Source organism: Mytilus trossulus, chromosome 9 (genome assembly GCF_036588685.1).
Source record: "Mytilus trossulus isolate FHL-02 chromosome 9, PNRI_Mtr1.1.1.hap1, whole genome shotgun sequence".
Classification (NCBI taxonomy): domain Eukaryota; kingdom Metazoa; phylum Mollusca; class Bivalvia; order Mytilida; family Mytilidae; genus Mytilus; species Mytilus trossulus.
The window spans coordinates 53,315,867-53,333,157 of NC_086381.1; the positions used below are offsets into that span (position 1 = coordinate 53,315,867).

At 31.1% G+C, this 17,291-nt stretch overlaps 1 protein-coding gene across 10 annotated transcripts; it reads right to left on the reverse strand.

The window, feature by feature from the left end:
* Nucleotides 1-206: 206 nt before the first annotated feature.
* On the reverse strand, nucleotides 207-15,012 carry LOC134683117 (differentially expressed in FDCP 8 homolog). Of its 10 annotated transcripts, none has more exons than XM_063542232.1 (13): nucleotides 14,811-15,012; nucleotides 13,885-13,919; nucleotides 11,939-12,409; nucleotides 11,486-11,583; nucleotides 10,779-10,928; nucleotides 9,937-10,081; nucleotides 9,505-9,569; nucleotides 8,281-8,380; nucleotides 7,130-7,257; nucleotides 6,522-6,635; nucleotides 4,063-4,284; nucleotides 2,636-2,748; nucleotides 207-422 (listed from the first exon to the last, which is right to left on the reverse strand). In XM_063542232.1, exons 3-13 carry the CDS (start codon nucleotides 11,982-11,984, stop codon nucleotides 353-355), a joined length of 1,251 nt encoding a protein of 416 aa, XP_063398302.1. In that variant the 5' UTR covers nucleotides 11,985-12,409; nucleotides 13,885-13,919; nucleotides 14,811-15,012; the 3' UTR covers nucleotides 207-352. The 10 variants fall into 10 exon arrangements, with proteins under 10 accessions (XP_063398302.1, XP_063398295.1, XP_063398301.1 ...); XM_063542225.1 differs by having other exon boundaries at nucleotides 11,939-12,430; XM_063542231.1 differs by having other exon boundaries at nucleotides 13,885-13,924.
* Between the last annotated feature and the right edge of the window lie 2,279 nt (nucleotides 15,013-17,291).

Below are 17,291 nucleotides of genomic sequence, written 5' to 3' on the forward strand. Positions count from 1 at the left end.
TTTTTTTGAGTTAGGTAATGAGATACATGTATTACCTTTTTTTAAAATTTTTTTAAATATGCCACATCAGAAAATGTACTAAATGTCAACTTGTAATATAATAGCTTCTGCATTAGAGTCTTATGTGCTGACCTAACCAATTAGTGACAATAATGAAGATGGATGACTGTTTAGCGTCCAGTGGTCCAAGTATTTACAATATTACAACAATTTTACAATTTTATTATAAAAATATATCTGAAAGACAAACAGACTTAGGAAACAAGTGAATTCTTCTTGTTTTCACAATTATTGCACATTTTAATATGTTGTTAAAATTGATGATAAAACAGTCGGTATGCATGGAATGTTGTCAAGTAGCTTTTCTTTTGTTTTTCCTTTCACATCGTGGACACTGAGATCCCTTCTTGATAAAACAGTGCCTGAAAAAAAATGAAAATAATTGAACAATTAAAAAAGAAAATACAAAGATCAAGCTAAGGTATAAGTGATTCTTTTAAGTGCCAGTCTTTGTAAGAATCAGGCAATTTTGAATAAATCAAAATATGGCTGAAAAAAAAACACCTCCCTAGCCATCCTATTTTGAAGTAACACTCATCTTGAGTTAGAAATGGTAGGTCTTAAGTGTCTTCGTGTCTGGTAACTTTAGAAATCTTTAGATAAACTTTGGTTAGAATGATAGCAAATTACAGAGTTAGCTCCACTTAATTATTAATTTCTAGTGCATTGTAACCAAATTTTATCTCCAATTACCAGAACAGGACAATGAAATGAATGGTATATTTTTGCATCATTATACATTTTGAACATAAATTAATGTCAACCTAAGAGGGTTTTTGTTTGTCATGTTTTCACCACTGCCTGATTCTTATGTAGACTAGCAATTTTAAAAGTTAGAACTATTTAATTTTCGGTTGTCTCCCTTTGACAAAAATTCTAAAACTGTAAATTAGTTGGTTATTAGTAAGTTTGTTCTTTGAACTAATATTAGGGAGTCAAAAATTCTAGTACACATCCTTCTTATAATTTATCTTAACTTGAGCACTCCTGTGCAAATGTATTGAAGTGAAAATATAATGTAAACATGGTTTAATAAATATATTCAAAGGGTTGAGATCGCACAAACATGTTTAACCCTGCTGCATTTTTGCGCCTGTCCCAAGTCAGGAGCCTCTGGCCTTTGTTAGTCTTGTATTATTTTAATTCTAGTTTCTTGTGTACAATTTGGAAATTAGTATGGCGTTCATTATCACTGGACTAGTATATATTTGTTTAGGGGGCCAGCTGAAGGACGCCTCCGGGTGCGGGAATTTCTCGCTACATTGAAGACCTGTTGGTGACCTTCTGCTGTTGTTTTTTATTTGGTTGGGTTGTTGTCTCTTTGACATATTCCCCATTTCCATTCTCAATTTAAAGGATAGTTTGTGTCGTATTATGATCAAAGTCAAAAGCAAACAATCTCAAACTTGTAATATTTATTTGAAAGATTTTTGCAGGGCTATAGATAGGATTTTCTATACATGTCTACAAAGTTTATTCATACAACTACTATGATTTCTAGTGTTCTTGAATTTACACACAATGCAAAATAATAACAGGATAATAAATTGAGGATATCCCTTGTAAATAATACTATCTCATATCTTTTAGTACTAGAAATATTGTTTACCCAACTTTTCATCTCTGATGAGACTAAAAGATTTTCAAATAACCAACCGATTTCCAGTTTTATAAATTTTTGGCTATTAAGGGAGACAATCATGAAGTTGCACACACAATCTTCTGTGTAATCCTAAGGGAAACAGATTTTTATATTGCATAATTCTATATAAACAAACTTATTTTACAATTCATATTTAACCATAAATGTAAGATGGACACATGTAGTAAACAAGTATGTGTCCCAAGTACACGGATGCCCCATCTGCACTATCATTTTCTATGTTTAGTGGACTGTGAAAATTGGATAAAATCTCTAATTTGGCAATAAAATTAGAAAGATCATATCATACAGAACATGTTTACTAAGTTTGAAGTTGATTGGACTTCAACTTCATCAAAAACTACCAAGACCAAAAACTTTAACCTGAAGCAGGACAGACGAACAAAGGGACAGACGAATGGACGCACAGACCAAAAAACATAATGCCCATAAATGGGGCATAAAAAAGGTGTCAAATCTTGTACACTATACCAGGCTTATTTTTTTGTATTGGTTTGGACTAGTTTGTTGTACTGGAGTTCTTTCCCTTGGCAAAAACAACATTTATTGGGAAAAGTCAACATATTGAATTTGGACTATAAGATGGTTTTTGTTTCAATGTGGCGATTGAAAAAAGTTGTATCAGGTGACATTATTCTACGCAAATGCACACAAAAGATTTAAAGATTAGGCAAATGAAAGATTTAAATAGATTTCTACTTTACAAAAAATTCAGCCATGCTGTTCTATTTTGAACCCTCACCCTGATGAATATCTACCAAAAGATACCATCATCTATGTGATTATGTTCAATTGCAAATGATGATGCATTGATTCCAAAAATGCAGATTCCTCAAATAATCACATGACTTTTATGTATAAAATGAAATAGGAAATGGTAAAACAAACTATTGGAACTAGAGTTTTGCTTACCTATGTAAAACATATGAACACTGAGAACACACTATTGCTACACTATCAAATGGAAATAAGGTTTCTGTATGGTCATTACACAACTCACAAATAAATCCTCGAGCTCGACATAGCTGTAAAATTAAGAAATGATATTTAATTGGATTCAATATTAACTAAATGTTCAGTGGCAAACATAAATCAGCCAAACAAATGAAAAGAGGCAATATCAAAACGATAAATTCAGAATAAATGCAAAATCAACTATCTTGTAACCCACAGTGCAATGAATTTAATATTTACATTCAAATTGTGTTGGTATTTATCTATCGATCTCTCACAGTCATACAAGAGGATTAAATAATAGACCACTTTCGAGTTATGTCTTTTGCCATAAAGTTCATCAACTATGTGCACCTTTTTGATGTCATTTACCAGATAGAGTTGATCGCCCTTATCCCTGCTCTATTAAAGTTTATCAGGCATCTTTGTGATTGTCATTATTCAGATTTCAGATTAATCTAAAAATAATATTTATTCTGTAAGTACTTAATCACAATTCCCAAAGATAGCAGTTGCTAAATATGAATTACAAGAATTTAATTTGCCGAATAATTCGAGCAATATAGTATTATAATTTTTTTAACAATTAGCTCTACATAGGTAAAATGATGCCTCTACATTTACAAATGATGTTCACTAAAACCAAAATTTGTGCCTGAAATGTAATGAACTCGAAAGTTATCTATTGGGAGAAGTACAGATAGATTTCTCATTGTAAATTGTTTATTTTTGACTATTTGAATGTGTGGTAGGGATGAAGTTCTAAAATAGGTTGCTTTTTCCAGATTCAAGATGTTTTAAAATTTTAAAAATACATATATGACAGTGTTGCTGATAGAATCATATGCATCTGATAGAAACAGATGTAAAAAAAAACCAACATAGATACTACTAATGTTTGGCTTTGAGCGTTCCTGATGAAGGTAAATCCAGAAAAGGGCTTCGGACGGAATAAATTATAAGACGTGTTGTTTTCCATTTTTTTTAAATAGTCATAAATGCATCAGATATTTGTCATTCATCAATCTATCCATGAAATAGATTAAGCATGATAGCTACAGGTGTATTTTTTTGGTTATCAAATATCTATTTTTACATACCCCTACCTTGCTCACCCCTACCACAATAAAGTAAAAGTTTTCTTGGCCAATCATACTACCTCTTCCTTATTTTTAGTCTGTCAATGCAGATTAAGTTAAAACACTTAACTCACTCAAATTAAGGATAAGAAAAAAATACACCTCTTGAGAGTATCTAAAATTTCATCATTCCTGTTTGTTTATGTCCTTTGGTTTGTCAGATTTTTCTATTTTCTTGATTCAGAAAATTTGAATTCTGAATAAAATGTACATATATTCAATGATTTTCCTTATCTGACAACTCACCTCACAATCTGTTTTAATATGTTGAGCCCAGGCAGAGTGGATTGTAGCTAAATCTCCTAATAATTTATCCGACTGAATATCAAGGAAATCCTGCATAGAATACACATCTGAATTTTCCACAAAGTGTTGTCTACCCTTTAACATCAACAGAAATTTCTCACTCATTGCATTCTTACAAAGCAATAGATATTTTTTCATTATCAGTAGTTCTTCTCGTAATTTCTGAAAGTAAGAAAAAATCAATCAGTTACATGTATTATTATAACTGAAGTTTAACAGTATATTTTGTCAGAAAAAAATATGAGGGCTGGAATACAACAAACTAAGATTAAACAAGATTTTATAAAATATCTAAGCTCATTCATCACAGAAATTTCATAAGGGACTTTCTTGATCAAGGAGTGTGAAAGTATAACATTTTACACCAGAGATAGAAAATATAATATATGCATCTCACTAAACAAGTGTTTTAAATATATCATATGAAAAATTTGTAAGGGTTCCGCGGAACCCAGTGTCTCGCCTACTTTTGCTGTAAATCGCGGGCTCAAAAAAAAATCAATAAAATTTTCCTCTTAATACCATCTTATGATTGTAAGAAGCTTCTGTCTAGGTTTAGTAAAAATCTAGGATAGTTAATAAATCTAATGAATGTTTTGAAAACTTTAACTGCAAACTGTATGTAATGTTAACTTTAAAGAAAATCTAAGTCCATTTAAAAATAAAATACAGAAAAAATAGAGTTATCTTTTTACAAAATTTACTTCCATATACTATTTTATGATCATAAATAAGCTTCTGTCCAAGTTTGGTACACACCCAGGATAGTTTAAGAAAGTTATTAAAATTTTAAAAACTTTAACCACAGAGTGAATGTAATGTTTCCCCGCAGAAAAACTAAGTCCATTTAAAAGTAAAATACGGAAAAAATGGATTTATATTTTTACAAAATTTACTTCTGGATACTATCTTATGATCATAAACAAGCTTCTGTCCAAGTTTGGTAGAAATCCGGTATAGTTTTAAGAAAGTTATTAAAATTTCAAAAACTTTAACCACAGAGTGAATATTTGTTGACGCCGCCGACGACACCGCCCACGACGGAATGTAGGATCGCTTAGTCTCGCTTTTTCGACTAAAGTCGAAGGCTCGACAAAAAGAAGATGTGGTATGATTTCAAATGAGGCAACTATCCACAAAAGACCAAAATGACACAAACACTAACAACTATAGGTCACCGTACAGCCTTCAACAATGAGCAAAGCCCATACCGCAAAGTCGGCTTTAAAAGGCAGGCTAAATATCAGATTCATTTCTGAAAAGTACCAGGTTCTACAGTACTTTGTTTTTATTTTTTTATTTTTTTTTTTTAATTGTGCAGTTTTAAAAGGATGTTGAGTTTAATTATCAAGTTCTTTGTTTTAGGTATCATTACTTATATCAACTGCAATATTACTTTTCATTGTAGAATCTAAAGCTATATAGAGGCAGATGTTTGTCCTTGCAAGTACCACAGGTACTTTAATATTCAGAAAACAAAAAACCCTCCCTTCACAAGGGGTACAATCAAAATCAAGTGATTGATATACACACCGGAAGTTACAGTCGAACTCATTGCTTGAAAGGTTAGTAGTTGAATTTTCTTGTTTATATCAATTAAATTTTGATAAATAAGTTGGCACACCGAATGTCGTATAGTATGTAGTTTTAAAATACACAATTGTTTTTGCTAGAAAGCATGCAGTTATTGCAAACACTTCAACACAGTTATCTGATGAAATTTTGGAACTGTGCCGAAGTGTTAGCATTAACTGCATGCTTTCTAGCAAGGATAATTGTGTATTTCAAAACTAGATAGTATCCGACATTCAGTGCACTACCTTATTTATTAAATTTTATTGATATAAACAAGTAAATACGACTACTCAACTTTCAAGCGGTCTGCTCGACTGTTACTTCCGGTGTGTGTATATCCATCATGTGATTTTGATTGTACCCTTTGCTTCACAGGGGAGATGTCATATGTGTTTGATCTGGCATAAATACTTGGTGCAATAATCTTAAAGTTAGATTGTAAAACAAAGAAACAATTGTTATTTTATCATGAAAACCATACAAACACATTAGAAATCAATATCAACTTTTCCTTGGATATATATTGCAAAATTTCAATATGTAATAACCTACATACTTATATCATTACATTAAATGCATATAGCTTCTTATATTATGTCACTTATTGTGGATTCATTTATTTTCGTTTGTACTAATTTTATGGATTGAAGAAAACTCACATGTTTGTAGATATTTTATTTCATGGTTTTGCCCAAGTTTGCTAACATGCCTATAGAAAATTTGTCATTCTTTAAACATTTAATTTTGTACCCACAAAACCCATGAAAATTTGTATCCAACGAATAATAATGAATCCACAGTAAACATACAACCCATTTCCCTACCTTAACCTCACTCAATTCTTCCACATAGTTAAACAACATTGGATTGACATCTTGGATTCTCATCACAGCTTTGTCTGTCATCAACTTAAGGAACTGTTTAGAAGCCCTACAAACCTGTATTATATATAACAATATTCATACCTCTGTATTTATTCATAAAAACATCTAATAAAATTAAAACATTTTATCTTAAAAAACTGAGAACTAGCAATCCTTGAGAAAATGTTTGAACAAATAAAACCAAATAAAAGTACTTTGCTTAAAAAAAAAAGAAAAAAAAAAAAAAAGAATGCAGTTGCAGTCTTGATAATATAGTCAAATTGTCATATATAAATTCTACCACTGCATCGAGTGTAATACAATATTTATTCGTTGGAGATAGTAATTTTTTTGAAATCTAAAACAGGAGGTTTGCATATGTTTTTTACAACCTCAGTATAACACTTTATACTTTCATGTGTTTTAAATCAACGGTGGAATCTGATTGTTCAATTCCTGTTTGTGATATAATGCTGGTAAGAAAGTATAAATAAATCTTTATTATTGAAATATGAAGCTGGAGCTTACACTTATTCTATAATTTATTATGGAGAGATAGTAGACAGTACCTTGTGTGGTTCAAAGTCCCAGTTATGAAGAACTCTAGAGGGTATAACCATGGTATCATTCCAGTGACAAAGTTCACAATAATAGTTCCCACTGTAATCACAAAGTCGTGGTTCACTGAATCCACTTTCTAAAAATATAATTTGATTATATCATTCCATTGCAGCTAATATTGTACTTATGATTAAACATAAATTAAACATAATTTTTTAATAACTAAAAAGAATAAATATATTTTGGCAAGCGCATAAGTACAAAACTTTTCAAAGGAATTTGTAAGTTCTAAGTAACCATCTAGAAAGTATAAAGAGACAAAATACACATTTTTTTTATAAACTCGGAATTTATTTCTTGGTTGGTATAACTAATAGGGATAAATCTATTTTCAATATTTACGACCAAAGCCATGCAACAGCAGATATCATTTATCTAATACAATTATCATGAATTATGAGCTATTCTGTAGTTCATTGCAAAAACTATAATAAAGAATAATTACATTAGATGTAAGTTTCATTATAATACGTTATTCTGATTGGTTAACTAGCAATCTCATGATATTCCTTAATCAATTGCATTACACAATGCAACTTTTCATTCATGATGACATGAGGTCCCACAATAAAGTGCACAGGTAAATGAAATAAAAACTTGATAAAAGGCGTGTTTTCATGATCCTATAGGTAAAAATGTAATTATAAGTATTGAATGCTTTTTTTGTAACTTTATAGGGTTGTAAAAGCGTTGACTGTGTGTACATTTTTAGTATGAAGCACTTCCGCGCTTCATACAAAATGTACTTTGGTCAACGCTTTTACACCCAAATAAATTTACAAAAAAGAGCATTCAATTCTTAAATATAAATAGACAAAAGATATCTACAGAATTTTGAGAGACTATCATACAAGTGAGAGGTTTAGCTGGCTATAAAACCAGGTCCAATCCACCATTTTCTACATCAGAAAATACCTTTACCAAGTCAGGAGTATGACAGTTGTTATCCATTCGTTTGATGTGTTTGAGGTTTTGATTTTGCCATTTGTTTAAGGACTTTCTGTTTTGAATTTCCTGAAGTGTTTTTTATTTTTGTTATTTCCTCAGAGTTCGGTATTTAAGTTACCAGTCTTTGACTTATTTCTTAACTTCCACTTACTAAATGAAATGTGACTTCTACATTCAGCACACCTGTAGTTCTGAGCTGACAAACCTCTATCTGGGCATATTGACAAGCAAAAGATACCATTTTCTGCAACCTGAAGTAAAAACAAAAGAAATACTACCCTCTCCTAAAAATACATTCACATATGTGTATCATGTGATAATTTCTGACAATACTTACTGTTAAAAGAACTTTGTGAGTAATGCTTGTGATTAAATTTGTTTCAATCAGCAATCCTGGAGTTAATCTGCTTCTCTCCTTCTATCCATGATTCAGCCGAGTTGTGACCAATGAAAGGAGTAGGTTCAGTAAGACCACTTTTTGGCCCCAAAATATAGCAGTTTTACAAAATTGTGAAAATATAATCTTTTAGCTATTTATAAGAAAGTGGAATGTTTCTGCTACACAAATATGGGCTGTTTATGACAATACAATGCACCTATATCGGGTACTAACATCATTAAGTCATGCTAAATTACTGAAATCTTCAAAATTTCAGCATTTTTGTTAAATTTTAGACGATTTCCGTCTTAAATGAAATTGGACGCATTCGTGTTTATTCATAATATTGAAATGTAAGTTGTATTTGATGATAATACATAACATATATAAAGGTTGAGGATGAACACGGATGCTGCCACTTTCATTTTTGACAAAAACCATCTGAAAAATGACAATGTTTGCATATTTGATAGATTTTTCATATTTAAGCTTGATTCGGAGTGTTTTTTTTAAAATGAATTAACCAGTTAAAATCTTTTACATAAACTAATTGAATCAATTGAAATAGACACTCAAGTGTTTAAAAAGTGTCCAAAATATTTCGTTAGATGAACCTGAAATTTGGGGCCAAAATTGGCCCTTACTGGACCTACTCCTTTGCATATATATATGCTCATGAAATAAGTTTAGTTTTCCCAATATCTGGCATATCTCAGTGTGACATTAAAAGCATGCAAATTTTTTTATGAAGTATAGCAAACATTTGCATTTTCACTATTATAATTTGTTTATAAAATATGAAAGGTATAAATAGTGATACATGTATATATATGTTATATTTGGAGAAACAAGTTGGTCTCAAAACAAATTTCTTTTCAAAATAATAATAAAATGTGAAGTTTGATACAAAAATTCTTTTTTAAATAGTGTTTAAGGATTTCTAATCAAATGGGAGAAAATTCATGTAGAAATTGGACATGAAATAAAATCACCTACCTTTAAACTTGCACAAGTTCTTTTGATGCCATTGACACATTTCTCGTGGCAGCTGTAACCACAATCTGGAATAAACAGATATATTACTGATACTTTTTTTGTACTTTCATTTATTGATGATCATATAATAGTGTTTTTATACTAAATTTTGTTGATTTATTTATGCATAATACTGATTATAACAAATAGTACATCTCTTAGTTTTTATGCTAGCAGTTTTATTAAAGATTTGTAGTAGAAACTACTATGCTGGATACTTGAATGGCTTCTTGGATGTTAATAGGAAAATCAAGGTTCCAAGAAACTTTCCTTAGAAAACTATTTTAGTAACAAAATATGAAAGCTTTTAAAAAGAATTTTTTTTTTGTATATTTCTGTATTGATCTGAGTCAAATGACTATCATTTACAGTATGAATGAAAGATAATTATACCTGCACATCTAAGCCAGGTCTGAATTACACCTAGGATCATTGCATTACATTTCTCACAATAATGTTTGGCATTACGACTTTCTTGGATTGTAAACTTGTGTCCAAGAACTATCTTAATGTCAGAGGATACTGGTTCTGGTCCTTCCTGAAAGGTACAAAGGTTCATAAGAGAAGCTCTGTCATTGGTAGATAGATTATTGGTATAATGTATCCTAAAATAAGCTCTTTAAAGTAAAAGTATCATAAGAGAAGCTCTGTCATAATCATTGGTAAATTACTGATGTTTTTAATTATTTAGCTCTGAAAGTATATGATGTATCATAAAGAAGCTCTTTAAAAGAAGATCCATTTCCGTTGATCAACAGATTTAAATTGGTAAAAACACTATTTTAATTACATTTTGCAGATATTATTTAACCTGATTTATTAGTATGTTAATTGAATTACTGAATTTGTCCATTCGAAGTTTTCTGTACAATCCAGACTACCGTAAGTTCCTGTAACTTCAGTCGAAGCTGAACTAATTTCTGAACCAGATTTTTCATTCTGTCAGAGAGAGGCTGTGTTTCACTGATCATTTCTTTACCTATATACAATCCAGCCTACTTTAAGTTCCTGTAACTTCAGTCTTAGCTGAATTAATTTCTGAACCAAATTTTTCATCCTGTCAGAGTGAGGCTGTGTTTCACTGATCATTTCTTTACCTATGTACAATCCAGCCTACTTTAAGTTCCTGTAACTTCAGTCGTAGCTGAATCAATTTCTGAACCAGATTTTTCATTCTGTGAGAGTGAGGCTGTGTTTCACTGATCATTTCTTGACCTATATACAATCCAGCCTACCTTAAGCTCCTGTAACTTCAGTCGTAGCTGAATCAATTTCTGAACCAGATTTTTCATTCTGTCAGAGTGAGGCTGTGCTTCACTGATCATTTCTTTACAGTTTTCTATAGCCATCTCTAATTCTTCATGATTACTTAATCCAAAATGTCCCTGTAAAAGACAAATTTACATTGGATTCCTTGTACATGTATCTGTATAATGCTTTGCCTGAGTCTTTGTCTGTCTTTTTTTTTTTATTGTTTATAGAGATTATCTTTTATCTTTATATTATAAGATTATAAGAGTTTTTTAGACAATTTATACTATATACATGTTTGTATTGTAGTGAACTGGTAGTATGTTTTCATTTTGCTTTGTTTTTGTCTTTTGTCATGTTTGTTTGTCTCTTGCTATGTTTTTTTTTATTATTCCCATTATCTTTTTTCTCTCTATCTTATACAAGTTGATTAGACAATTTATACTATATGTAATGTAATGTAGTATGCTCTCATTTTGAAGGGCACTCCCCCAAATAAAATCTGTTTAATGCTCAATGGTCTCCATTACCTATCAAACCATTCAATATGATAATGCACTATTTACATGTAGCAGCGGTATTAATTCTATCTAATTTGCATCTATCCACTTATAAAGATAGACATTTTAGTAACTGTCTGTAAATATTTTTTAAACATCAAAACCAATGTGCTTCGTAGTTATATATATACCTCAGGATGTGAGAAATGATCTTCGGCCAGTCCAAGTTCAGCATTTATAGTGATTTCATCCCCTGTCTCTGATAAATTGGTCCATGATGAAAAAGATCCTGTTGTGCAAAAATTACAATACTATAATTAACTAATTCAAGGAAACTGTTTGAATAATATGTTGAGTATTTTCATTAATATCATTTCTAACTGTATCATACACCAAATTTGTAGAAAAGCATGTTTGTACTGATGTCAAGAGCTGTTTATGTATATTTCACATCAAAGAACTGAATGAGATTTTTTTCAATGGATTTTGTTCTACATGTATAATTATAAAGCAAAACTCCATGAATAAAACCAGTAATAAATGGCAACAGGGGAAATTAGACATAAAATTTTTACCACACTTCTGTGGATTCCTTTATTTTAGTATTACAGTGAAACAATTTGTATTATTGAGGAACAAATTACCTGAACGAGGCCTTGAATTATTGATTTCAAAATGATCTTCTTCCATGTGCAAGTCTCTATCAAAAGGATTAAATCTACTTTGACTAAAGTTACTGGGTGATTCCCCTTTATCAGTTTTTATTGTCTTTTCAATACTGTCCTCTTTACTTGCGTCACTGAGACCTCGCTTTTTTAAGTCAATTTCTAACTTCACAATATCATCATCATGTTCAGGAACAAATTTCTCATTAATTTTCTTCAATGTTTCTTCATCTACAGGTCCTATTTCTCTAAAGGAGTAGTCTTGTTCTTCTTCAGAGGAAATTTCTTCGTCTGAGAGACCAGTAATCACAGTACCAGTAAATTTAATGGAAGCTGTATTATTTTCAATACGGTGAATGACACCTGCGGAACCAGTGTTATCTATGGTAGTTTCTTTTGATGCTCCAGGTAGGTCTGATAACGTTCTTACTTTGGCCGAAAATTGTTCCCCTGAAACATTCATCTGTAGACCTATAATATGTATTTAATACTTTTTAATATATTTGAAGTAGTTAATTGAAAAATAAATCCATAAGTTTCAACACAGTATAGCAATTGGAATGCTTAAATAAAATGTATTTCAATAGAGTATTTTACAATGTTTAATAATCCATTTCCATCTAGACAGTTCAAAAGAGGGTCTTGTAAGGATATATAATAAATTAGAACGATTATAGATTATATAAGGCGTCTTGAAAATCATTAAATCAACATCACTCTTTAAATACTGGCTTAAATTGTAACTGAGTTTTCCCCTAATATTTTCAAATAGCACAATAAAATATGAAAGTCCTCTAGAATCCAAGCACTACATTTTGAATAATGTTTTAATATAAACTCTTTTCCGATAGCACCTTGATATCAATGATAAACAAAAGGAGTAATAAGAAAAAGGAGCTTATTCTGTAAAATGTGGTAGTAAGTACAAATGCATATGATAAAGGGACATAATTCATTTCAAAAGTGTACAAATGCAGGTCCAGAGTTTTGAAAAGGAGGCCTATACTAGTCAACCACTCTCGAAAGGGTGCACTCGATTTAAATCTTAATGGACTACAATTGTCAGTTTTCCTATCGAAGGTTGGTGGTTTTCTTTTATAGCATACTAAAACACTTATCCAAATTATCATAAGTATTAAATAAACAATTAACAATACATATAATAGATAAAATATAACAGAAATTTGTGTGTATTAATTTTTAGTCAAGAGGCCATCTAGCATGTCTAGTTAACAAATGAGATGACTGACAGTTACATTTTGTTCATAACATGATCTAAATATAAACGTAAATATAAATAGATAAGGACCTTCTGCAAATGGATTTTTTCGATTTAACCTGTATAAGAATGATATTTTTGTGGATCGAGTCAGTCAATCAAATGATTTACATTTGTTTCTCTTTCAATGTTGACTTGCAAGTTAATATATAATTCATCATCAACCTTTCTTAGCTTATTTTTACAAAAATAAACCATACTGGCTGCTATGACACTTTCATTAATGATTTAACAAAACAAATACAATTTAAACTTTATTTATCTTTTAGCTTGTGCCCCTTTAACCCTTTCCTCCATAATGACACCTTTTGACGCCACCCCCTTACTCCATAATGACGCCTTTTGACACCTGTGTAGTACCTCAGTTGAAACACTTTTGACTACAAAGTGTCTGCAGTTGACTTAATAAAATATGTATCCAATATGAAAAGAAATATCATAGGAATATCTGACTTAAATTTATTTGATGAAATAGTTGTTTTTCGCAATGCCTTAATACTTTAAAGCATATGTTCAGCATTTTATTAAAAAAATCCTATGCGAATCAAGTATGCAAAAAAAAAAATTCAATGGAGGAAAGGGTTAAAGAAATCCAATTATATTGTTCAGATTCTTAATTTTTATACCCTGGTGAATAGAAACAAACCTCAAATTACTGTAACCAATGAAATTGAATTCAAACTGCTCTGCAAATAAAAAATAAGATAAAATGAAACATAAAATCTACCTCGTTCATGATGAAGTCACAATATTTTGTAGTCCTGAAATGTAATGGAACTGATAACCTAGTGATAGCAGAAAGCTTTATACAAGTTAACATGAAACATCGTAAATATTCAGCGAAATTGTAGACTGACTTCAACACATTCAATTATATACACACAAAGCAACACTATACTAAAAAATAAAATCAGGGCGAACAGACTCGGGGCAAACAGGTATTAGGGTGAACCAGAATCAGGGGGGACGAACCCGGATTCAATTCATACAGTACATTGATCATGATCATCAATTATGAGATGACAATAAGATGAGTTAATCACTTGGGCATTTAAGAAAAAAAAATTCAATGGGAGTGAATATAATTCAGTTATGGTCAGTTACACCTGAAGCATGCAGCTTAATCAATTGATTCATAAACAAAAGATTTGTATGTTTTTGAGTTCTAGAAAAAACAAGGTTTCATTTTTTTTCATGTTTTGTTGTTCCTGAAATATTTTAAATATACATTTGTTATCAAGTTTGAACATGTGCTTTAAAGATTTCATTACATTAATTGAAATAGAAAAGAGAAGTCCCTGTAAACTGGGGTGTCCTCTGAAAACAGAAATAACCCCACTTTTTCTGACTTGAGCCAAACCTGTCTGTCAAAAACTTTTATTAGCAATCACTATTTTATGATGAACATTCTTATAACATGCATAATTTGATAATCTTTTCAATTATTAACCAATTTCATATATTATAGTAAAAGTAGGTGTCACTTTAAGGAAATATAAAACGGAAGAAAATGAGAGAAAAATACAGATGTATATCCTCATAACCATAACAAAACAGAAAATGAAACGGAACCTTAAAATGTTATCCTGAATTTGGAAAGTCAAACTTGTTATTCACAGCAAGAAAAGTTTTACAAATCGCATGTTCACTTTCAACTCTTGCTAATACTGTAACAATTATTCTCGTTCAGTTTTCTCACATGATCAAAGATCATAAATTTGTTTTTGTTTTCTAAAACATCCCTTTCGGACTTCTCTTATCTAAATAATGAAGACCGAGGTGTTCCTAATTTTCGTACCAAAAAATATTTTTAAAAATAATAGAAACGAACGACCCCTTTATAGGTATTTTATTTTATAGTTTCTCACTCGTTTGTTTCCATTAGAAATAACTCATTTAATTAAAACTGAAAACAAACTGATTTTCATAGTTCGTTTTTATGTTGTACTGTTGTACCACTGTCCCAGGTTAGGGGGAGGGTTGGGATCCCGCTTACCGTGTTTAACCCCGCCACATTATTTATGTACTTCCAGTGAGTAGGAAGTTCACGAGATAACATGGCGGACTGATTTTCACTGCACAGAAAGAAGACAATATTATTGAGTTTCCTAAGTGTTGCACTCCACTTAAATCAAAAACAATTGTCTATATTGAGCACGATAGTAACGTTCACGTTTGAACTTAAATTTAATTTATTTAAATCGATTTTTAGAAACAATATTGACATTTTCTGATCGATTGAATTTCCCGCCTTATTACGCGGGTCATTTGAGTTCACTTTTCAAGTCTTCCGTCCATTGCTAGCTCATTTTTATTATTTTATATTTGCAATTCGTATTTAAATGTTATTTAACTAAAAAACTAAACCCTGCCAAGGCCCAAATTTTCTTGGAATCTTGTAGCCGGCTGTTCCTGATAGTACCACCCCCCCTCTTTTGTCAACAATATCGAATCTATATGTCCGAGACAAAGCTAACAAAATATCTCAGAACACATAACTTTGTGCCTCCAACAGGACAAACAAGACGGCGCCCTGTCATTTTATCTGACAGCAAAGGATTTTCATTACGAAACAATATCATAAGTCCATTTGACCAAAATATTATATGGTGGTGCAAGCAAGGTGTGACAATTGAGCAAAGTTTTGCCTGGCTCAAAAGAAATCTTCCCACTAAATTATATGAAATTGGAGACATTGCTCTATATGTCTGGCTTGGTACATGTAATCTGACAACCAAAGAAAAATCCTCAAAATACATATCTATTACAACTGATAATTCTGATACTGTTGACAAAGTTATCTCCTGTATTGATGACATCAAGAACTATATACAAGATTTTCCACAAGTCAAACTTATTTTCCTTGAAGTACCAGTATACTCAATAAAAGCTTACAATCAACATCAAAAACACTCCGACCCGAAAACTTTCAAGCAACAAGACGAAACACTTGCAAATCAAGTCTGGCAAGTAAATGAGAAAATAAGAGCTACAAACCAAATCTTAAATACACGCTCACCTAATTTTTCACTTTTCCTACAAGCCCGCAAACAACACCGTACACGGTCAAGAGTCGAAGCCTGGGAATACTTCAATTACAACCTGTACAGGGACGGGATCCATCCTGGCCAGAATCTAGCAAAAGTTTGGTTACGTGAAATAGCAGAAAGAATAAAAATTGATTGCTGGAGCAAATCTGAAGTTAAATCCTAAATTCTTATACTTATATTTAACAGATACAGGTCAGTCTGCATGGGATGCCAAGCTAACTAGGTTCTGTATCTAAAACTGGAACAACATACACAACAGCAATAGTACATTGTTTGTATATAAAAACCTTGTCCGTCAGATAGAATACCAACATATAACTGAAATTTAACATCTATAATATTTTTACTCTTCTCACAACAAAAAGTTTATTATACAGACTGCATGGGATGCCAAGCTAACTGCTATTATAAACTTTAGAATATGATAAATTCTAATAGAATTTAAGAAAATAAAATTAGTAAAACCAGCCTCAAAGACACATAAATAAGTATATTAATCCGTAGCTTCAAATTCAATAGTCATACATATAACAAATATAGACCAGTCTGCATGGGATGCCAAGCTAACTGATTCTGTACCTAAAACACCTTCGTAAGAGCTTATTATCCTCTCAACAAATAGTTTTGATACAGACTGCATGGGATACCAAGCTATCTGTCATAATAAACATTAAATATACAACCAATTTATAGACAAAGAAATAAATAAATAAAAGATACAATAACTTTATCAACATGGGCTCCAGGGAAATAACAAGGCCTACAAGAACTAGACACCCTCCCATGACATACACACCAAGTGTAACTCGATCACATGGGAATAAGCATATGTCCTACAGGCTAAATGCCAAGAAGGCACTAGATAAGAAAATTGATGCAACAGACAGGGATCACTCCTGTGATATGGAATTTAAAGATGGTACACTAGTCATAACATGCAATGCAGGAGCTTATGAAATCTTGAAATCCTCCATATATAAATATTACGACCAATCTGAAGATA

Bases quoted from the DNA above. Each gene is read 5' to 3' on its own strand.
- LOC134683117 (XM_063542224.1), bottom strand. From the start codon at position 12,422: ATGAATGTTTCAGGGGAACAATTTTCGGCCAAAGTAAGAACGTTATCA. The intron at 8,381-9,504 runs GTAGGTGATTTT...TTTTTACTTCAG, and splicing joins GAACTTGTGCAAGTTTAAAG to GTTGCAGAAAATGGTATCTT. The intron at 6,636-7,129 runs GTACTGTCTACT...TATATAATACAG, and splicing joins GGGACTTTGAACCACACAAG to GTTTGTAGGGCTTCTAAACA.